This window comes from Oryctolagus cuniculus, chromosome 1, assembly GCF_964237555.1.
Source record: "Oryctolagus cuniculus chromosome 1, mOryCun1.1, whole genome shotgun sequence".
In the NCBI taxonomy this organism is placed as follows: Eukaryota; Metazoa; Chordata; class Mammalia; order Lagomorpha; family Leporidae; genus Oryctolagus; species Oryctolagus cuniculus.
The window spans coordinates 56,141,028-56,164,393 of record NC_091432.1 but is presented as its reverse complement, the minus strand read 5'-3'; the positions used below and the strand labels follow the sequence as shown (position 1 = coordinate 56,164,393).

At 39.1% G+C, this 23,366-nt stretch overlaps 1 protein-coding gene and 1 pseudogene across 7 annotated transcripts in view; both read right to left on the bottom strand.

The window, feature by feature from the left end:
* SBF2 (SET binding factor 2) overlaps positions 1 to 23,366 on the bottom strand; it is a 523,890-nt gene that overhangs the window by 231,516 nt on the left and 269,008 nt on the right. For all 7 annotated transcript variants that reach the window (XM_070073459.1, XM_008266103.4, XM_002708809.5 and 4 more), the window contains 5 exons: positions 19,974 to 20,087; positions 16,038 to 16,115; positions 14,035 to 14,148; positions 13,188 to 13,316; positions 9,213 to 9,311 (listed from right to left, as the gene is read on the bottom strand). In XM_070073459.1, the coding sequence (XP_069929560.1) occupies positions 9,213 to 9,311; positions 13,188 to 13,316; positions 14,035 to 14,148; positions 16,038 to 16,115; positions 19,974 to 20,087 (534 nt within the window). The remainder of the gene's footprint in view (positions 1 to 9,212; positions 9,312 to 13,187; positions 13,317 to 14,034; positions 14,149 to 16,037; positions 16,116 to 19,973; positions 20,088 to 23,366) is intronic.
* Positions 710 to 9,073, bottom strand: LOC127484368 (sialic acid synthase pseudogene; annotated as a pseudogene).

Sequence of the window (23,366 nt, the reverse complement as noted above, 5' to 3'; positions counted from 1 at the left end):
AATTCGCATAGTACAACACATTAAGGACAGAGATCCTACATGGGGAGTAGGTGTACAGTGACTCCAGTAATCACTCGAGGCTCTTGTCATGAGCTGCCAATATGGAAGCCTCTTGAGTTCACAAATTCTGATCTTGTTTAGACAAGGTCATAGTCAAAGTGGAAGTTCTCTCCTCCCTTCAGAGGTTACCTCCTTCTTTGATGGCCCATTCTTTCCGCTGGGATCTCACTCACAGAGATCTTTCATTTAGGTTTTTTTTTTTTTTTTTTTTTTTTTGCCACAGTGTCTTGGCTTTCCATGCCTGTGAAACTCTCATGGGCTTTCTAGCAGAATCCGAATGCCTTAAGGGCTGATTCTGAGGCCAGAGTGCTGTTTAGGACATCTGCCATTCTATGAGTCTGCTATGTATCCCACTTCCCATGTTGGATTGTTGTCTCCTTTTTAATTCTATCAGTTATTATTAGCAGACACTAGTCTTGTTTATGTGATCCCTTTGACACTTAATCCTATCATTATGATCAATTATGAACTGAAACTGATCACTTTGAATAGTAAGATGGCACTGCTACATGCCACCTTGATGGGATTGAATTAGAATCCCCTGGCACATTTCTAGCTCTACCATTAGGGGTAAGTCCAAGTGACCATTAACTCTTTAATTAACACACAATTATTCTTAGGCATTTAAATTTAACTGAAAAGTGATCCCTGTTAAATATAAGAGTGGGAATAAGATAGGGAGGAGATGTACAGTTTGGCACATGCTCACTCAGACTTACCCATAAGTTCCTATTCTAAACCAAGTATTCTCACAAGCATCAAGTCAACATGTTGACTAGCTGAGACCTACACTCAGTCATCTGATGAAAAGTAAATTAAAACCATGGGCTACCATCACATACCTTTAAGAATAGCTAAGACAAAAGAAAAAGACAAAAACAAAATAAAAATTGACAATACTAAGTGTTGGTGAAGACATGGAACAAATGGAACTCTTATATATTGCTGATGGGAACCCAAAATGGTAGATACATGGGGAAAAGTTTCTTATAAAATTAAACATTATGTAACTATATATGTCAGCATCCTACACCTACGTATTTAACCAAGAGAAAACTTACAAGCCTGTGTAAATGTTTAGAAAGGCTTTACTCATTATTTCCAAAACTATCTTTCAGTTGGTAAACAAATAAAAATTTTGGTATATCCAAACAATGAAATGATACTCAGTTAACACAGAGGATTAAACAACTGATACAACAGCAATATAGGTAAGTCTAAAAACGCATTATGCTAAGTGCATGAAGCCAACCTCAAAAAACTATGGAACAACATTATAGAAAAAAACAAGAATATTAACAGAAAACAGATCAGTGGTTATCAGGTGCTGGAGGTAGTGGGATGGTGAGACTACAAAGGGCCACTGAGAAACTTTTTGGGGTGATGGAAATGTTCTATGTACTGTGATACAGGTGGTTGCATTTAAAATACATGGAATACATGGAATACATGTATTCAAAATAGATGGAATTGTACATTAAAGTATGTAAAGTCTACCGTATATAAATGTTGTCAAAATAAAACTGATTTATAAGCCAACAAACAGGGGAAGGGAGTTTGACTTTGACCTTATGCTTTGGGTTGTTTATGTCTTGACATTCTATGATGAAAATAATCATAATATTTAACTTCCTTACTATAGTGGAAAAAAAATCTCTCCTTGTTCAGGTTGGTAAAGAGTACAAATAACATCAGTACAGACTGAATTTATCTTATACTGAAATTAATTTTCTGAAGAAATGTTAAGATCTTACTTGATGATTTTGAATAGCTATTTTGGTACTTCAGATTTATTCTCCCACTGGGAATTTTTTTCTTTAATTTTTATTTATTCACCTGAAAGGAGAGAGAGAGCAAGAGAGGGAGGGAGGGAAGAAGAAGGGCGAGATATAGAGATCTTCTATCTGTGGTTCACTCCCTAAATGTCTGCAGCAATCAGGGTTGGGCCAGGTTGAAGCCAAGAGCCAAGAATTCAATCTGGGTCTTTCACATAGGTGGTAGGTACCCAACTACTTGAGCTGTCTGCCTCCCAGGTAGAAAGATGGACTGGAGAACAGAGCTGGGACTGGAACCCAGGCACTCTGATATGTAATGTGGTTATTCCAAGCAGCAGCTTCACCACTGCCAAATGCCCACCCCTTCCACTAGGATTTTAGCACCTATCTGGCTCAATGCTGGGCAAATACACAAGACACAATTAAAAATCTTATAAGAAAATCTGGATCCTTTAATTTTTAATAAAACTGTCATACCGTGAACATTTACATTCTACTTCAGATGAAAAACAAATTATATATATATTGTAGAATGTATAAAACACATGCAATCAATTTCTTGGTGTCCTGAAGGTTGCATAAAGTTTCTATCTTGGTTTATATTTTTTAAAAAGAAATATTTATTTATTTGTCAGGGAGATATGAAAGTAGTTCTTCTTAATTAAGAATCTGGAATCAAAAATTGAACCAGGAATTGGGATACTATGATATAGGATGTGGGCATCCAACTGACAGCTCAAGTGTTGCACCAAATGCCTGACTCACTGGTCTATCGTGCTGTTCTCATTTTGCAATGAGTTAGTAGTTTTTTTTTTCTGTAAAATATGGCTATTTTATTTTATTTTATTTTATTTTATTTCTCTTGACAGGCAGCGTTAGACAGTGAGAGAGACAGAGAGAAAGGTCTTCCTTTTCCGTTGGTTCATCTCCCAAATGGCCGCCACGGCTGGCGTGCTGCGTCGATCCAAAGCCAGGAGCCAGGTGCTTCCTCCTGGTCTCCCATGCGGGTGCAGGGCCCAAGCACTGGGCCATCCTCCACTGCTTTCCTGGGCCACAGCAGAGAGCTGGACTGGAAGAGGAGCAGCGGGGACAGAACGGTGCCCCAACTGGGACTAAAACCCAGTGTGCCGGCGCCGCAGGTGGAGGATTAGCCTAGTGAGCCGTGACGCCAGCTGGCTCTTTATTTTTTAAGACTTGACTTTTTGGGCATGATTTTCTACTGATTCCTCCAGGATGATGTCGTCTTCTTTAATAGTGATCAGGACCATCTTGCCCACAAGAGTGAAGATGTCTTCAGAGATACAGCCTTTAGGCTCCCTGACCTTCATCATGAGCATGTTCAGTGCCAAGACGGTGCCTTCCGGGATCTTCACTTTCGCCAGCACAGAGGTGCCCAGCTTCTCATTGCAGGCCATATCACAGGGCAGCAGCTGCTTGGTCAGGGAGCCCAGGGCCCACTCCACCAGGTACACAGACCATACCAGCTCGGCCAGCTTGCCAGGCTCCAGTGAGTCCGAGCGGTCACCCCTTTCCAGGTCTTGTCCAAAGTGATGTGATGTTCCAATACCTTGGCCCCCAGGGCCACAGCAGCCAACAGATACCGCGATGCCAGTTTCATGCTCAGAGTACCTTATGGGAATGTCAGGAAAGAGCTTCTGGTATTCTGAGATGACGTGCAGGTTGGCATTTTTGGACTGCAGTGGGTATGCGCTGGTGCACAATGGGAAGCAGAAGTTGGGGTTGAGGGGCTTCATGATCTGATAGACTTGCTACATGGTGTCCACAGACTGTATTCAGCTGGAGATCACCATCAGATGACCTTTTCTGTCTTTTCCAGATAAGGAAAATTGTTAGTGTCTCCAGATCTGACTTTGAAAAATGGGACATTCAGTTCATGCAAAAACTCGACTGCCATCTTGCCCACAGGCGTTGAAGACGACGTGCACTCCCTGGACAAACCTCTGCAGCTTGTGGTACTGGGCGTGGCTGAACGCCAGGTGTCTTTCCCCAGGAGTACTCTGGAATGTAGGACCTCTCCAATGCTTTCCAGTTGAACTGAATTCCAGCTGGCTCTTCTGGAACTTGGCAGAGTCAGCCCCACACTCATTGGCTGTGTGGATCATGCGCTTGGCCACCTCCAGGTCACCCTGGTGGTTCTGGCCAACCTCGGCAACGATGAAGTATGGGTGTTGCCTGCCCACCCAGCGCCCAGGACACAGCTCCAGCTCCAGGGGCATCGCAGCAACTCATGCTCCCAGTGCCTCTCTGCCCACCTGGGCTTGGCTGCCACCTCTGCCAGTTAGTGCTTCTTTATTAAATGTTTATCAAGAATCACAGGGATAGAGTAAATAAACAGGTAAATGTGCCCACATGCAGATAACTGAAGGCTATGAAAGCCAAAGTTAACAGACTTCAGCATTACCAACAGAGCTTGTAAAGATGCAATACCAATAATTTTCATGATATAAATCCTGCCAACTTAATGGTATAAACCCTGAAATATCCCTAATAGTTTTAAACCTTTCCTTCTCCTTCAGTCCACCTTCTTATTTTCTTAGGGAGGAAACTCCAGAATGTTCAAAGAGCAGCTAAACTCAGTTACAATTCATCATACCCATAGCTCTAAAAAAAAAAAAGTAAAAAGTGATATAAAGGAATGATAAGAAGAAATTTTAAAAAGGTACATTTTGAGGTACTTCAAAGGGAAATGAGGGAGAAAGGCTACATGCACACCAGATTTCAGTGCCATAAAGTGTTTACAAACATCTGAATGGAATAATCAGGCCTCAATTCACACTCAATAATGAGGATACAGTTAAATTATATGGTTGATTCATGCTAACTAAAAGGGAATTTTAGAAATGTGATTTTAAAAAAACCTGACTAGTCAAAAATAGAACCATGTGGATTATTTTCCTCACACTGACACCATCCTGCCTCCCTCCCCCAATTTCCTGCATGATACAAGAAAGTTACTTTGCTATCATGTTCTTCTTTTTAACTTTGCATTTATTCAGGAACTCCAGGACCATCATAAACTTTAGAATAGAACTAGAAAGAAATCTCACAAAGTCTGATAACAATCCATTGGGATATTCTCAAATTCTCACTTAAACACACATATGTATGTTCTGAAGCACATTAGGAGTATCATGTACCATGTGGAACTAGTAGGTGCTTAGTAAGTATAAACTACATGAATGGAATTGATTAAACTAAACAGAATGGAATTAGACTGTGAAAAAAAAGCCACTAAAGGCCCATGAAGGGGCATGTGAAGAACTCTTACCTAGTGACATCATTAGTTAAACAAACTGAACTGATTCTCATTTGACATTTTGCCCTTCTTTGAAATCAATTAATAAATCATTCCTATCTGGGAAAGAAAAAAATTCTAATATTTAGTTTCTTCAATATCAACAACTCCATATCTATCTCACAGGGTCATTTCCAAAATCAAATCAGAAAGTATGTGAAAGTACTGTATAAACAACAAAGTGTATGGGGCCAGTGCTGTGGTGTAGTGGGTGAAGTCGCTGCCTGCAGTGCCGGCATCCCATATGGACGCTGCTTCGAGTCCTGGCAGCTCCATTTCTGGTCCAGCTCTCTGCTATGGCCTGGGAAAGCAGTAGAAGATGGCCCAAGTCCTTGGGCCCCTGCACCCATGTGGGAGACACAGAAGAAGCTCCTGGCTCCTGGCTTTGGATTGGTGCAGCTCCAGCTGTTGTGGCCAACTGGGGAGTGAACCAGTGGATGGAAGACCTCTCTCTAGCTCGCTCTAGGTCTCTCCTTCTCTCTCTATGTGTGTAACTCTTTCAAATAAATAAATAAATCTTTAAAAAAAGTGTAAAGTCATTATTTGAAATATCATTATTTTTCCCAATGGGAAATGAGTCAGCACAACAGAGTCAAAAAACTTTAGGCTTTTGGGTGATTACTGATGTCATAAATGAGTGTTAATTGTTAAATCAACAATGGGAGTCACTGTGTACTTACTCCCCATGTAGGATCTCTGTCTTTAATGTGTTCTACTATGCAAATTAACAGTAAAACTACTACTCGAACAGTACTCTATACTTTGTGTGTCTGTGTGGGTGCAGTCTGTTGAAATCTTTACTTAGTATATACTAAGTTGATCTTCTGTATATAAAGATAATTGAAAATGAATCTTGATGAAGAATGGCATGGGAAAGGGAGTAGGAGATGGGATGGTTGTGGGTGGGAGGGAAGTTATTGGGGGAAAAGCCACTATAATAGAAAAGCTGATTTGGATTTAATAAAAAAAAAATATGACTAACACATGTAGGGATTTGGAAATTTATATTTATTAAATATAATTTAGTATATATATATATAAATATAATTTATTAAATAAAAGTTGAAAAAATTTAGGCTTAAGAAACAGATAAATGTGGGCATATGACACAATGATTAAGATGCCATTTAAGATGTCCATATTCCATATTGGAGTGGCTAGGCTCAAGTCTCTGCTACACTTCCAATCCAGCTTCCTGCTAATGTACACCCTGGGAGGACCTGGATGATGGATCAAGTAGTTGGATTCCTCCCACCCACGTGGGAGACCGGGATACAGTTCCAGGCTTCTGGCTTCTGCCTGGCCCACCCTCGTTACTACAGGCATTTGGAGGGGTAAAAAAAACCTCTCTCCCTGTCTTTCTCTCTGTCTCTCTTTCAAACAAACAAAACTTCAAAGAATTGGATAAATGAAAATTCCCGAATGTAAAATCTGGATTCCATCATTTAATAGTCACAGAATCTCGAGCCAATTAGCACCAGTAAAATGGGAATAAAGATATTTATTTTACATTGTTGTGAGGAGGATTAAAGATGATATACATAAAGGACTTAACCCTACCTCTGGGCAAGTTGTGCTATATACTAATTTTATTATGACAATACATCAACAGATACTTCTCATATGATTATGCCATACATTAGTTCTACTTGGCCACCACTAAGTGGCAAAGGCCAGCACAGAATACCTGTTTTTCTTCTAAAAGAATTATTTTTAAAAGTTTCAGTATGCTAATCAAGAAGTGCATGTACGATATTGGGCACAGTATTAAAAAATTAAAAATGTAGCCAGTCAATAGAAGAAAGAAACAGATCTTGGCGTGCATGTTGCTAGGAAAACCAGTTTATAATTTTGTTAAACCAGCATGTTATGACTTAAAATGTGATATATTTAGGGATATGAAAGTAGTGCTTCTTTGGGATACACAGCAGACTCATAGAATGGCAGATGTCCTAAACAGCACTCTGGCCTCAGAATCAGCCCTTGAGACAGAGAGAGACAGAGAGAGAGACAGAGAGACAGGGACGAGAGAGAGAGAGAGAGAGAGAGGGAGAGAGAGAGAGAGAATGAGAGAATGAGAGAATGAGAATCTTCCATGCAATGGTTCACTCCCCAATTAGCCGTGACCGCTCGAGCTGCACTGATCCAAAGCCTGGAGCCAGGAGCTTCCTCCAGGTCTCCCACATGGGTACAGGGGCATAAGAACTTGGGCTATCTTCTACTGCTTTCCCAGGCCATAGCAGAGAGCTGGATCGGAAGTGGAGCAGCCGAGACTTGAACTGGCGCCCATATGGGATGCTGCCACTGCAGGTAGCGGCTTTACTCGCTACACCATAGCGCTGGCCCCTTTTTACTCTATTTCCTTAATTTTCCCTTAATTTTCCCCTGGAGATAATTCCCACTTTCTTTATTAAGTTAATGGACTCAAAGTTTCACTAGCAGGAAGAATGACCAGCACTCACTACCAAAATCCATTTTCCATGTACACATGATCTCACTGCTGCTTTGGGTTCTTCTCGCCTGGTAACCAAATTTCGTACTTTACCAACTCACAGTGCATTTACCTTACTGCATTTCCTCTGTCCAGGGAATATTTTCACCCTTTAGTTTCTGCAGTGATTTACCAATTCCTCTCCTCTCCTCTCCTCCCCTCCCCTCCCCTCTCCTCCCTCTTTCTTTCAGCTTTTTGTTTTTTGTCCAAAAATAATGCTGAAACAGTTTTCCTGATTCAGTTGATAACCACTAAATCAAACTGAAGTTGAATACAGTGGCCAACTCTGTCTGAGGTTTCAGTCTCCAATGAATCTCATTTTTATGTATTAAAACTGAGACCCAAAGTGTAAGTGTTGTGGCAGGGCAGGTTAAGCTGCCACCTGGTATACCTGTATCCCATATCAGAGTGCCTAGGGATCAAGTCCAAGAATTAGTGTTCCTGGCTATTGGCTTCTACCTGACCCAGCCCTGGCTGTTGCAGATATTTGGGAGTGAACCAGCAAATGGAAGATTTCTCTCTCTCTATCACTCTGTCTTTCAAGTAATTAAATAGACAGATAAACTGAAACCCAAAAGAAAATCACAACGGGGGCAAATGACAAACTGGAAAATTGTAAGATGTTTTCATAATACAGTGATTGACAGCAAAATTAAAACTGTGGTCATTTTTTTATTTATTTTTTATTTTTTTATTTTTATTTTTTTTGACAGAGTGGACAGTGAGAGAGAGAGACAGAGAGAAAGGTCTTCCTTTTGCCGTTGGTTCACCCTCCAATGGCTGCCGCGGCCAGTGCGCTGCGGCCGGCGCACCACGCTGATCTGGTGGCAGGAGCCAGGAGCCAGGTGCTTTTCCTGGTCTCCCATGGGGTGCAGGGCCCAAGCACCTGGGCCATCCTCCACTGCACTCCCTGGCCACAGCAGAGAGCTGGGCTGGAAGAGGGGCAACCGGGACAGAATCCGGCGCCCCGACCGGGACTAGAACCCGGTGTGCCGGCGCCGCTAGGCGGAGGATTAGCCTAGTGAGCCGCGGCGCCGGCCTGTGGTCATTTTTATATATACATAATTGACTTTAACATCTTATAACTTACAGTCCAGAGTTAAGATTATCATTTGAAAGATGAACTGTTGGCCGGCGCCGCGGCTCACTAGGCTAATCCTCCGCCTAGCGGCGCCGGCACACCGGGTTCTAGTCCCGGTCGGGGCGCCGGATCCTGTCCCGGTTGCCCCTCTTCCAGGCCAGCCCTCTGCTGTGGCCAGGGAGTGCAGTGGAGGATGGCCCAGGTGCTTGGGCCCTGCACCCCATGGGAGACCAGGAAAAGCACCTGGCTCCTGGCTCCTGCCATCGGATCAGCGCGGTGCGCCGGCCGCAGCGCGCCAGCCGCGGCGGCCATTGGAGGGTGAACCAATGGCAAAGGAAGACCTTTCTCTCTGTCTCTCTCTCTCACTGTCCACTCTGCCTGTCAAAAAAAAAAAAAAAAAAAAAAGATGAACTGTTTTAGTTTTACAAATAAAACACTTTATTAATACCTTTTAAATTGATGAATATCTAAATAAGTATACTTACTTACATTTTTAAATAGTTGCTCAGCAAGTTCTCTGACATGCTTTATCATTTTCAATGGATTGTTTTCTTCAACTTTAATTCTCTCTACTTCGAAGGCTACCAACTGAGAAAGAGAATCAAATGGCAAAATATTAACACTAACACATCATAATAAAAAAAAAAACCCAAGTGATAATTTCATACATTTGCAAGTAAAAGAAAGTCTAGAATGCATATTATTTTTAAGAGAAAATACTTCAGATTTTTCCTGGGTTTCAGTTCTGTTCTGGGATGACAGCCGATTGAATCTTTGGATTTTCCTGTGGTCCCTCTTGATGATTAAGGGCTCTACTTCTTGGGAAAGCCATTTCTGGAACTCATAGAGACTTTGTGATTCCACAAGCTTACTGCAAGAATTATCTCACACAGGGAAACTCAGAAAGTCTCTACACAATCTCCAATTCACACAATAGGAACCACACATTCACGTCAGTTTGCTAGGACTTCACACCTAGCTCTGCTGGCAGTGTGATCTGACAGGTCACTTGAACTCCTGAGCTTCAGCTTCCTCATAACCTTAGGCTTCTTCAGTTCTCAAATCACCTATACTCCAGTTTGTCTCCCTAACATCTCATTTATGGGGAGAACTATGTGAGTGTGTATGCTTAAGGTAGAGAAAAGAGTGCTGACAGGAAAAAAAAAAAAAAAACAGGAGGAGAGTAAATGAAGGATGAAAAGAAGAATATAAGATAGGAATCTTTGTTGTCAGATCTAATAGCTTCACTGAAACAGACAGACTATGGGTTGGTTTATTCTAGTTCAGGATTCAGAAAGACTATTAGACAAAGGCTTTTTTTTTTTTTAATTCCAAGATGTTTACTTGATGGGAGTGTAAGGACAAGATGATGCATGATGCAAACTACTTCTGAAAATTCCATTAAGGCACCATGTGTTTGGCTGCCCAAGCTAAGCTTAAAAAAAGGAATCCTTTCCCAGGAGCAAATTCTATTTTTCTACAAAAGCACATTCCCACGAAAATAGACAAAGAGGAGAGAATGAGAAATTATTTAGATCTGGTCCATTGTTTCTCTTAGGCCCTTGAATGAGGTATAAACATATGACCAACTGACTTTCAAGTAACCACATCAATAAGACATCAAAGTCACCACTGCAGGCACAATAAAGAACTAGATGAACAGTTAGGGAAGACTCAATAGGAATCTAGGACAGGGAGCTTGTCTTATCATTGTTTTCGATCTAGAGGATACATATATAAAATATGTAATAAAAAAGGAGACATCAAATAAACTTATGCCTTCTAGTGTGTCTCAGAGTCAACTATTCTGACAAAGTCTGGAGCAGCTGGTGAAGCAAGAGCAGAATATGAACACACGGTTATGGTTAGGCTCAAAGTCAGAGGGGAATCACTTCAGGACGCAGCCACAAAGATAGTTGGAAGTGATAGCAAGCAAGTTTTCTTCAAGTAATCAATGTGACTTGTTATGAAGACGTTACCAGAGGGAGTTAGTAATGAAAAAGTGAATAGAAAACAAAAAGGATACAGAAACCACTATTACTATTCACAAAGTTTCAAAAACTGACACAATGTAGAAGCTACAAATTATACTGAGGATACTGGAGAGCATCTAATATAATCCTATTCAGTATTATGTATTAATGACTTAGTTTAGAATCTAAAGGCTGATATATAACCAATGTCAACCATATTAAGTGTTAATTGTAGAGGACTGATGGTCAGTAATTGATAAGAAAGATTTGGTCCTATCAGCATAATTTCTCCTACATCTTCTTATGTTTTGTATTATTAACTAAAGCAGTTGGTGTCTGGTGTTCATACTCAGAACTGTAACAGGTATTTATTCTATAATTCTTACCTAGGAATACTTCACTATCTTTTCAGAGAATAAAAGATCCTTTTCCTATGAAATAAGGATATTTTAAATCTCAATTCCTATCTTCTATTTTTTTTTAAATTTGACAGAGTTATAGACAGTGAAAGAAAGAGACAGAGACAGAGACAGAGACAGAGAGAGAGAGAGAGAGAGAGAGAGAAAGGTCTTCCTTCCGTTGGTTCACTCCCCAAATGGCCGCTACGGATGACGCTGCGCAGATCTCGATTCCTACCTTCTACATATAAAATAAAACCACTAGCAGCAAAGATTGACTACTATTACTATTTTGTAATATAATAGGTGCTAGGAATGTTTTTTATTTTATAGATTTAAAGGAACTTTAGATTTATTGGTTTCAATATGATGCTTTTTCAGAAACTGAAAAACAGAGTAAAACTCATTATTCTACGCACCCAAATTAGGTGCTGTGAACACAGAATTAAATAAGAATTTGAGGCCAGCACTGCAGCTCAATAGGCTAATCCTCTGCCTGTGGCGCCGGCACACCGGGTTCTAGTACCAGTTGGGGCGCCTGATTCTTTCCCAGTTGCCCCTCTTCCAGTCCAGCTCTCTGCTGTGGCCTGGGAGTGCAGTGGAGGATGGCCCAGGTGCTTGGGCCCTGCACCCGCATGGGAGACCAGGAGAAGCACCTGGCTCCTGGCTTCGGATAGCACTGTGTGCCGGCCACAGCAGCCATTAGAGGGTGAACCAACGGTAAAGGAAGACCTTTCTCTCTGTCTTTCTCTCTCACTGTCCGCTCTGCCTGTCAAAAAAAAAAAAAAAAAAAAAAAAAAAAGAATTTGAAAGATGTTTTTAAAAGAGAAAGCACAATAAATGGAAAACAACATTCGTATTTTGAGTTACATCTGCCCTATTTCTTCCTTTAGTGGTCAACTCCTTTAAGGTAAAGATTAAATTTTATTATGTACCAAAGGAGCTAGACAAATTTTGATTACTGAAGCCATGAAGTTAAACTATAGCTCTATCACTGAAAGACTCAATATAACTGCAATTTGAAGTCATATATCTATACATCAAAATTATACCTTTCTTCCTATGAGACAGGGAGAGAGATCAGTGCATTATTTTTTATTTATTTTTATTTTTTGCCAGGCAGAGTTACAGTGAGAAAGAGAGAGAGAGAGAGAGAGAGAGAGAGTTATAGACAGTGATAGAGAGACAAAGAGAACGGTCTTCCTTCCGTAGGTTCACTTCCCTAATGGCCACCACAGCCGGCGTTGCACCAATCCGAAGCCAGGAGCTTGGTACTTCCTCCCGGTCTCCCATGCGGGCACAGGGGACCCAAGCACTTGGGCCATCCTCCACTGCACTCCCGGGCCACAGCAGAGAGCTGGACTGTAAGAGGAGCAACCGGGACTAGTACCCGCTGTCCCAACCAGGACGAGAACCCTGGGTGCTGGTGCCACAGGCGGAGGATTAGCCAAGTGAGCCATGACGCTGGCTGAGATCAGTGCATTATTGACTCCAAAAAATAACTGAAGTTTTAAATTACTGTCAAAGTTTTAAAACTACTTTAATAAACTCTTGTTTAAAATTTGGGGGAAGGAGGGGAGGGGCTGATGTTGTGGAGCAGTGGGTTAAGCTAATGCCTGTATCCATATGGGCACCAGTTCGAGTCCCTGCTACTCCACTTCTAATTCAGCTCCCTGCTAATGTGGCTGGGAAGATAGCCCAAGTCCTTGGACCCATGTACCCATGTTGGGGACCCACATGCAGTTCCAGACTCCTGGCTTCAAACTGACCCAACTCTAGCCATTGTTGGCCACTTGGAGAGTAAACCAGTGGATGAAGACAGATCTCAATCTCAATCAATCAATTGATCTCTTTCTCTCTCCCCTCTTTTTCTCTCTCTCTCCTACAAACCCTGTAACTCTGAACTTCTGAGGCGTTCCATAATTATATATTTCTAATATATATAATATGAAGGTTTGGTAACATAATAATCAGCACTTAGATTATTTTGTATTTTAATTATATTTTGAGTTAATGTTAAAAACAAAACTTCTCTACTTTCAATACTAGAATATGTGTTTGTAAATAATGCATTCATTTTAGAAGAACTATACCTCATCAAAGAGATCGCAAGATCTATAAGGAGGACCTCTTTCTGAAACAAAACCTGCAAATGCCATTCCATTGAGCACTTTAGTGAGGAAATCATTCTCAACCAAACCACGCTGTCCCAAGAAAGCTGTCTGTAAAGAAAGAAAAAGTAAAACAATATTTTATTGTTTGGTAATGGATAAATGACAAAAAAAAAAACACAATAAAGATCAAAGCTTATGTAATGCCTTTATGCATAAACATGTGTTGCTATAAAATGTATTTTTCAGGAGCTGGTTTTGTGGCATAGGGGTAGAACCACAGCCTGCAATGCCAGTATTCTACGCAGGTGCAGGTTTGCACCCTGACTACTCCACCCCAATCCAGCTCCCCGATAATAGCCTAAGAAAAGCAGCTGACGATGGCCCAAGTACTTGGGTCTTTGCCCTCATTGGAGAATGGAGCTGTCGGCTTTGGCCTGGCCCAGCACTGGCTTTCGCAGACATCTGGGGAACGAATAAGCAGATGGAAGAACCCTCTGTCTCTCCTCTCTATGTAACTGACTGTCAAAATAAATAAATATATCTTTAAAAAATATAAAATATATTTCTCTTGAAAAAGTTTTTTGTCTGATACCTGAAATACAACATGTATTGAAAAGAATAAAAATCAATCTGCCCATAATTCAGGAGGGGAAATCAGAAATTAATGTTTAGTTTTAAAAGAAAAACCAACTTAAAGTTAAGAGTATAAAGTAAAGCCTTATGTCAGTTCCTTAGTAGTAAGAATTATCATCCAACCACACAAAGCAGAGATTATAAATAATCACATTTGATAAATTAAGGTCAAAAATAGGGTGCTTTATCTTACTTTGTGAAAATGTATAACTGGCTCTGCATGAATCCTTATAAGTTGTAAGCATGATCTATATCCTTGGAAGAGTTGGGCAAATAATCTAAGGAAAACTGCTCGCACTTCTTTATCCTAAAAATGTAAGAAGAAACATGTTAGGTAATTTAATTTCTAAAAAAATGTTAAGTAAAAAGTTGTAAAGAGTGTTTCAGTCTTCTCATACATAAGTTTCATTTTTGGCAACACTGAACGGTGGCGCTTCTAGTCCATCCTATCACTGGGCAGCTTAGGCTGCTAAACTGTTCTTTGTATTGAACCAAATAAAACTTGCCTCGAATGCATCTCATTTTCCTCTAAGAAAAAAGTAAGTCAGGGTCGTATCTTTTACCATGTTAGAGAAGGGCATATATCCAATTCTTTTGATTTTTCTGTCACTAATATGAAAGGAAAAAATCTTTAAACACTAAGTTTTAAGAGTTTATGAAGTCTGTTTTGAAAAGTTTTACAAAGTGTATGCAAGTTTTAAAAACCTATCCTTACATTAATAAGGCATGACCTTAAAATTGTTAATAATAGCTCAGTTTTTTTTTCAAATTTTAATATTTCTATTGATGCCTTTTTCAAATGAAAATATGTCTACTTTATTAATATACAATAAATTTATAAAATAGTCATAGATCATTAAAACTAGCAATAGTACAGATTTTGAAAGAATCACACTCTTAGGGGCCAGTTTTTTTTTTTTTTTTTAAGATTTTGTTTTTTATTTATTCTAAAGTCAGAGAGTTACACAGAGAGGAGAAAGGCAGAGAGAGAAGTCTTCCGTCCACTGTTTCACTCTCCAACTGGCCGCAATAGCAGGAGCTGTGCAGATCTGCAGCCAGGAGCCAGGAGCTTCTTCCAGGTCTCCCATGTGGGTGCAGGGGCTCAAGAACCTGGCCATCTTCTACTGTTTTCCCAGGTCATAGTAGAGAGCTGGACTGGAAGAAGAGCAGCTGGGACCAGAACTGGTGCCCATATAGGATGCCGGCGCTTCAGGCCAGGGCATTAACCGGCTGCGCTACAGCGCTGGACCCAGAGGCCAGTGTTGTGGCATAGAGGGTAAAACCATTGCCTGTGATGCTGGCATCCCATAAGGGTGCTGTTCATGTCCCAGTTGCTCCACTTGTGATCCAGGTCCCTGCTAATAGCATGGGAAATGAAGTGGAAGATAACCCAAGTGCTTGGGCCCCTGCTACCCTCGTGAGAGCCCCGGATGAAGCTCCTGGCTCCTGACTTTGGCTTGGCGCAGCCCTCCCAACTGTGGACATGTAGAGGGCGAACCAGTGGAGAGAAGATTTCTCTCTTTCTCTCTCTCTCTCTCACACACACACACACACACACACGCACGCACACTCCTCCCCCACCCTAACTTTGACTTTCAAAAAAATAAATATTAAAGAAACAAATCACAAATTTAGAACTATAAGGAAAATTACAAAGCTACTAAATAAAGTCTTGATGAGGAAATGAGGGTCAAGAATGCTTAAGTTACTTGTCAAAGGTGTCCAGCACTATCAGGCTCCTTACTATACATCAAGCTCACCTCCAAGAAATACAATGGGCAAAATAAAAAAAGGGGCCTCTGTTATACATGCACCCTTTTGTCTTCTAACTGGAGCTATCTTCATCTACTTATTCTTCAAACTTAATTCTATTCTATTATTAACATTGTTTGTTTCCATTTTTATAAGCCTCCTTTACATTTTTTAAATTCCCATGGCAAAGTTTCCTATGCTCTAACCCAGGTTCTGATTTTCTGTCCTATACTTGTTCATGCTTTTGCAGGGCAAAGTCTTAGTTCTCCTGTCCTCCTGGTCAGTGCACTTTCCTGTAGCTCTCCCATGAACAGGACATCCAGGACTCTCAGTGGAAACTCTCCAATTTCTAATTTGTGGCACTTTTTACTATGCTGCAACATCTGACTAACTTCACTCAACTTCTTTAACAAACCTACAAAATAGAAGTATTATTAAACTTACCAGCATTTTTGAATGTGATAAAGCTGTTCGTGGAGGAGGAAAAGCATGATCTGCTACTTCCAAATCTGGGTGTAAAATCTACAGCAAAGAAGTTTTCTTAAGTGAAATGTCTTAATAGCAACAAAATCTAACCTTTTTCTAACAAAAAATTTCTAAAAAAAATCTAACAAAATCTAATCTACTTGGGGAATTAAGATGGAAAAGTATGTGTATGAATTATGATCCATTCTCTCCATGAAACACGTTAGATAGTTGAGTTAGTTTGGTGGTAAGATCACTAAGATAAAACAGTCAGTAAAAAAAAAAAAAAAAAAAAAAAAAAAAAGTTGTTCTAGAAAGAAACAAATAGTATGGTCTCATTTACTTGAAAATAAAAAACCTCTAAATCTGCATACATATACATACAAGTTGTGATCAATAAAACAACAGTCACCTCTGGGAAAGGAATGGTCAGGGCAGAGCTATTTTTCTGCTTAGCTGATTTTTTTTAAAAACACGCATGTGTTTTCATGTTTCTTATTTTAATAAATTAACTGAAATATGGAGGAAGAAAGGAATAACCTTTTGAACTCTGCAGTCCAGAAGGGAAAGCCCAGTACAATGTGACAAGTGTTACAAATATATAAAATATAATGTATTTAATATAATTAATTCATGCTAGGGAAAGTTGGGGAAAAACAAATAAGGAAATATTTGAGTATGATTTTGAAGGAAAGCAGGTTGGGGAACATGTAGAAAAGAAGGGCTCATGTAAGACTTGCCCAGAGAAAAAGATGAAATGCATCAGTATTTAGCAAATTTTGGTCTGTATAGAATCACTTTCAAATACCAAGGTTTCTTGATAGTATACTTAGAATAGATAAAATAATACTAAAATATTGACAATTATCACCCAATCACCTGCACAGTGATATAACAATGTCTTGGCGTCTATATAATCATCCACAATCATTACATAGTTCAAGTGCTGTACTGTCATTTGATTTAACTATTTACTAACCAACAAAGCTTTATGTATTTGTTACTCAAATCTCCCTCATGGTTTATCAAATATGATTTCTTTTTCAGTGCTGTTTTGACAATATACTATGTTCTGATATCTTATTCACGATACTACAAAATTCACCATTGTGCTCGATAAACATAATAGCCATACTCAGTTCTACCAAAAAGGAATTTTACACATTGGTCAAATGTGGTGGTATAGGTGTAGCAGGTTAAAGTTATCAGTATGCAACACCACCCCTATCAGGAAGAATTAAAATTTTGGTTAATTTTGATATGAAACCCCTGAATAATTGTTAATATCACCAAGATGTAACTACATAAGCAATTTAATAAATTTTCTAGAAACACTGAGCTTTCTACAATCACTTAAAATATTATCTTCTCTCTATGATTAGCATAGAGTGGGTCCTCTGTATATAGAGTCATATTAAAAATGATACATAATGAATAAGGAGATGGGAGAGGGAATGGGAGGTGGGATGGGAAGGGGTGGGGTATGGGGGGAAAGAACCACTATATTCCTAAAGTTGTATCTATATAAAAATGCATTCGTTAAATAAAAATGAAAAAATGAAAAAAGTCAAAAAACCCAAAATACTATCTTCTCAGCATTTGCTATATCCATATACCACCTACACAATTAGAGTTAATATTTTTCCTTAAACTGTCTTTAAGTCATTTCACCTTTTTAAATCTAGTATTTTCTTAGATAATATCTGTCAAATCACAGATTTTATGTTATTTACAATAAGTATATAATTATTGAAAAGATTTAACAATACTACTCAAAGTCACCTCCAGACTTCACTTTGAGAAAAAGTCACCTTGTCACCTCTGCATAAAACAATCATCCTAGAGATAAAGACCAGGAAATAGGCCTAAAGATAGTATGTGATTTTCTCAAAAACATCAAGTGGCACAATGTAGACTGGAATTCAGCTCTCTTGCGCCCTATGCATGTTTCCTTTCCAAATTATCACACTTTGTATTACAGATTACAAACTATATTAGGAAAAGCCAGTTTTCTCTAAATGTTCTCATTTTACAGATATCACTATAACAACATAAGGACTAATACAAATTTTAAAGTTTTCTGTGAATAAAATTCCCCTGGTAATCCTAGATTTCTAGGTTTATATTTAAAGGAAAAAAACTTTTAAGCATTCTAAGCTAACATATTACTACAAGAAAATATGAAGGTCTTTGTCCCAATAATATCTTGGAAAAGAATACAAGATTTCTAGGGTTCACTTTTCTGATGATGGGTAAATGAGCACCTAAAAAAGCTGTTAGTAAAATAATTTTAAAAATCAACCAAGGTAGGGGCTGGTATTGTAGCACATGGAGGTAGGCCACTTCTTTTGATGCTGGCATCCCAACTGAGTTCCAGTTGCTCTGCTTCTGATAGATCTTCCTGCTAACACACAAGAGAAGGCAATGGAAGATGGCCCAAGTATTTGGGCCCCTGCTACCCATCTGGGAGACCTGGATGGAGCTGTACGCTCCTGGCTTCAGCCTGGGAGAATGAACCAGCAAATCAAAGATTTTTTTTCTCCCTCCCTTTCTCTATCACTATTCTTTTCTTTTCTTTTAAGTTTTTACTTAATGTATGTACTTTTTCATATATACAACTTTAGGAATATAGTGGTTCTTTCCCCCATACCTAGCCTCCCACCCCAGTTCCCATCCCACCTCCCTCTTCCTCTCCCTCTTCATTATGGTTCATTTTTAGTTCAATTTTATATACAGAGGACCAACTCCATGTTAAGCACAGATTTCAACAGTTTGTACCTCCTCACACACACATAACATATAGAGTACAGTTTGAGAACAAGATTTGCAGTGGATTCTCATAGTAAAACTCATTACGGATGGAGGTCCTACATGGGGAGTAAGTACAGTGACTTCTGTTGTTCCTTTAACAATTAACACTCTCATTTATGATGTCGGTGACCATCTGAGGCTCTTGCCATAGTATGCTTCTCAAAAAAATAAATCTTTTTTTAAAAAATCAACTAAGGTAAAATAATACAAAAGAATTAAACTTGTATCAACAAGAAAACCCAGGCCACAATATATTTTAAAATTAACTTTACTGTGGGGCTGGCGCTGTGGAGTAGCGGGTAAAGGGGCTGCCTGCAGTGCCGGAATCCCATATGGGCGCCGGTTTAAGTCCCAGCTGCTCCACTTCCGATCCAGCTCTCTGCTATGGCCTGGAAAGGGAGAAAACAGCCCAAGTCTTTGGGCCCTTGCACTCATGTGGGAGACACAGAGGAAGCTCCTGGCTCCTGACTTCAGATTGGCTCAGCTCTGGCCATTGTGGCCATTTGGGGAGCGAACCAGGGGATGGAAGATCTAACTCTGCCTTTCAAACAAATAGATGGATCTTAAAAAAAAAAGCAAAAAGCAAAAAAATCTTACTGCATGAAATGCTAGACAATTAAAAGTATAAGCAAGTAATGTTTTTCTGTAGTAATCTGAAAACACTGGCAAGATAACATCACACAGCTTTGCAAGCACTGTATCTACCAAGAAGAAATGGGACGCCAATATGGAGGTTAGAAACAGAGGTAAAATTTCAAAAGTGAGGATTTTAGGGGATTTAGGAATTTAGAGGAAGAGTTTTATCTTGGCTTCATAAGAGTATTCCCAATACCCAGCGCAGTCTTTAATACATAATAGCAATAAATAAACTGAATAAAAGAATGAAGGTAGAACAAATATTGAGTTAGGATTCAAAGTATATTCTAAAGAATATACTTTACCTAGTAAAGGGAGAATTCTAAATACTGTATCAGAATAAACCATGTTTCAACCATATAATTCTCTTTCTTATATAATTAAATTTACAATGTTTTATAAATTTCAACTAACTTAGTGTCAGATTTACATCAGGCGAAAATCACTATTTAAAAAAATAAGTCATACCAAAGAAAGAGCTGCTTGAGTCTGATGTAGAAGTGGCTCTGGAAGGGAAGACAGGTGAATGCATTCAGGAATTTTAATAGTTCCTCCATCCAAATCTGCTATGATTACATCTAACTGAAAGAGATTTAAAAAAAAAGGAGCCTATAATTAACAAAATATATTTGTTGTTAAGCAAATTAATTTGGCCCTAATTCAAAATGAGAGAATCTAAGTGTGGAAATAACTTAGTTGTCCTTATTAACAGAATTCTGAGTTCATGGGTTCCCTGTACTCTGTATTTTTCCAGCTTCTTTTGTACTTAGGTGACTAAGTTTGTGCCCATAAAACACGAGAAGTGATGTATACAGTTTCAGCCCTCCAAGACAGGAGTATGTAATGCTCTACTATGTCTTTCCTTTTCGTATAGGCTAAACTCATGAACTGGAAGCAAATAATCCTTATGCATAGATAGAGAAACAAGAAGGAAAGAAAGTTCAGCTTTGAATGACTTTATGGAGCAAACTGCCCTTGAAAAACTGAACATCTCTATGAACTGGTACATGAGGGGTAAATTCCACTTTGGATACGCTATTATGGTAGTTTAGCTATATCTTTAGTAAACCAGTATTTATTATAAAAGTTAACAAAGCAATTAGTATACATCAAAAGGGCCCTGTTAGGTATTTAAGAAAAAACTTACTTTACACATTTTACAAGAGTCTATTAAAAATAATTTACATAAAAATGTAAGAAAAACTAGCCTGTTGTTACACTGATAATATGATTATAAGTCAATTTTCATTTATTAATTAAAATTTGACAAATTTAATTTGCCAGCACCTGGTTTTAATTACCTCCACTGCTGCTTATATTTATTGCTAATAAAATTATCTATAAACCAGAAGGGCATGCTTCAAATTAGTGCTGATTAAATTTTCCTGAAATGTCTATTGATTTATATATATTTTTATATGGTAATATCAGAATTAAATAGGAACTAGTTATTCACATTTAAGCTTAGGGAAACAAATACAGGTCTTATTAATAATTATGATGTTGAATAATTTTCTGTTAAATGACAGCTCTGTTGTGATTACAACAATAATTATTATGTAAGTACCAACAGAGGTTACTTCTTTGCTAGCATTTACAACTAAAAGAGGAGAATTACAAAGAGTTAAGAATTTGCAGATTATGGGCTTAGTAGGCTAAGCCTCCGCCTGTATGGCCTGGGAAAGCAGTGGAAGATGGTCCAAGTGCTTGGGCCCCTGCACTCTCATGGGAGACCTAGAAGAAGTATTTGGCTTTCAGCCGTTGCCACCATTTGGGGAGCGAACCAATGGATGGAGGACTTTTCTGTCTTTCCTTCTCTCTCTCTCTAACTCTGCCTCTCAAATAAATAAACCTTTAAAAAAAAAAAACAAAGAATTTGCAGATTACAATTATGATGTAGTCGACCCTTCAGTTACAATGTTTGAGAGTATATGCCTCATCTCACATAAAGAAATTACTGGTCAACTCTAATAGCTGGAAATGTTTATATTATGCAGAAATCTGTTTATATATTCCCTATGTATATTGATTACATTTTAGCTTGAACTACAAAAAATGGTATTATCCTTCAAAAAAATGGTATTATCCTTCAAAAAAAAGGTATTATCCTTCCTCCCTGTGACAGTCACTTAAATATTTCAGTTATCAAATAGTATCAGATTATCACCTGACAAAATTTCCTTAGGATATTATCTTTCTAAATTCCTGACACCCATGGATGTTCTTCTCTCTAGATTCTTTATTTTGTTTCAATTCCTTTTAAAGTATGATACAGAATTCTAAAAGCATTATTTCAGAAATGAAAATTTCAGAAATTATTTCTGTTTGAACACAGAGTCCCCTTTTCCTTCTCTAGTATTTCCATTCACAGACATTAAGAATACAAAAATTTGGTGGATCTCATACCAAACCTGTGTTCCACTAGAAACCCATCACTTTTTGCAAATGCTTTTAAAGATTTATTTATTTGAAAGGCTGAGTGACAGAGATGGAGAGACAGACAGACACAGACACTCCTTCCCCCTGCCCCACCGCTGCCCGATATCTTCCTTCTGCTGGTTCACTCCTCAAATGACATTTTAAGGATTGGCCAGGCTGAAACTAGGAGCCAGAAACTCCACCCCGATCTCCCATGTGGGTGTAAGAGGCCCATGCACTTGGGCAATTTTCTGCTGCTTTCCTAGGAGCACCACCAGGGAGCTGGATTGAAAGTGGAACAGCCAGGACCAGAACCGGTGCTCCACTACGGTATGCTGGCATTGCAGGCAGTAGCTTAACCAGCTGTGCCATAATGCTGACCCGCACCACTCAATATAAGATAGGTCTTAATTAAAATTATGAATAAATTAAACACTAATAACTAAAGTATAACACTAATTAATGGATTGGTTTATCTTCCTTTTTTATATATAGGATAGGAATACAGAAAGATAAAGTTAACATGTCAAAAAGAGTAGTATTTAGGAATATTAATGGAGATGGTTGTGGCACAGTGGGTTAGGCCACCGTTTATGACACCTGCATCCCATAAATCCTGAATGCTCTGCTCTCAATCCAGCTTCCTGTTAATTTGCCTGGGAAAGCAGTGAATTATGGCCCAAAGTACTTATGTCCGTGCCACTCACATGGGACACCTGGATGGAATTCCTGGCTCCTGACTTCGACCTGGCCCAGCCCTGGCTATTGGGGACATCTAGGGAGTGCACCAGTGGATGCAAGATCTCTCTCTCTACTTCTCCCTGCTGCACTCCTCAACCCCAACCCTGCTTCCATCATTCTGCCATTCAAGTAAGTAAGTAACCAAGTAAATAAATAAATAAATCTTTTAAAAAAAGAATGTTAATGAATTCTTTTTTAAAATCTTCCATACTTGCTTGTAAGACAAAATTAACATATTTAGACTTTTCAGTGATGCTTTTCCTTCAGCCAATAATGTCTGCTGGAAATTTAAGAGATATGAAAATGGTAGTAATTTGAAATGTCATAGGACTCAAAGAAATATGATTGACATTAAGACTCAATAACTGGAACCTTAAAAAAAAATGAATACTTAGGGGCTGTTACTGTGATGTAGGGGTAGAGCTGCCAACTGCGATGGCAATAGACCATATGGGCACAGGTTCACGTCCTGGCTGCTCCACTTCCAACCCAGCTCCCTGCTAATGGCCTGGGAAAAGCAGATAACGATTGTCCAAGTGTTTGTGCCTCTGCTACCCACTCAGATGAAGCCCCTGGCTCCCAGCCTGGGCCTGGCGCAGCCCTAGCCTTTCCAACTATCTAGAGAATGAACCAGTGGATGGAAGATGTCTTTCTCTCTTTCCTTCTCTCTCTCTCCCTTCTCCCTCTCTGTGTAGCCATTTC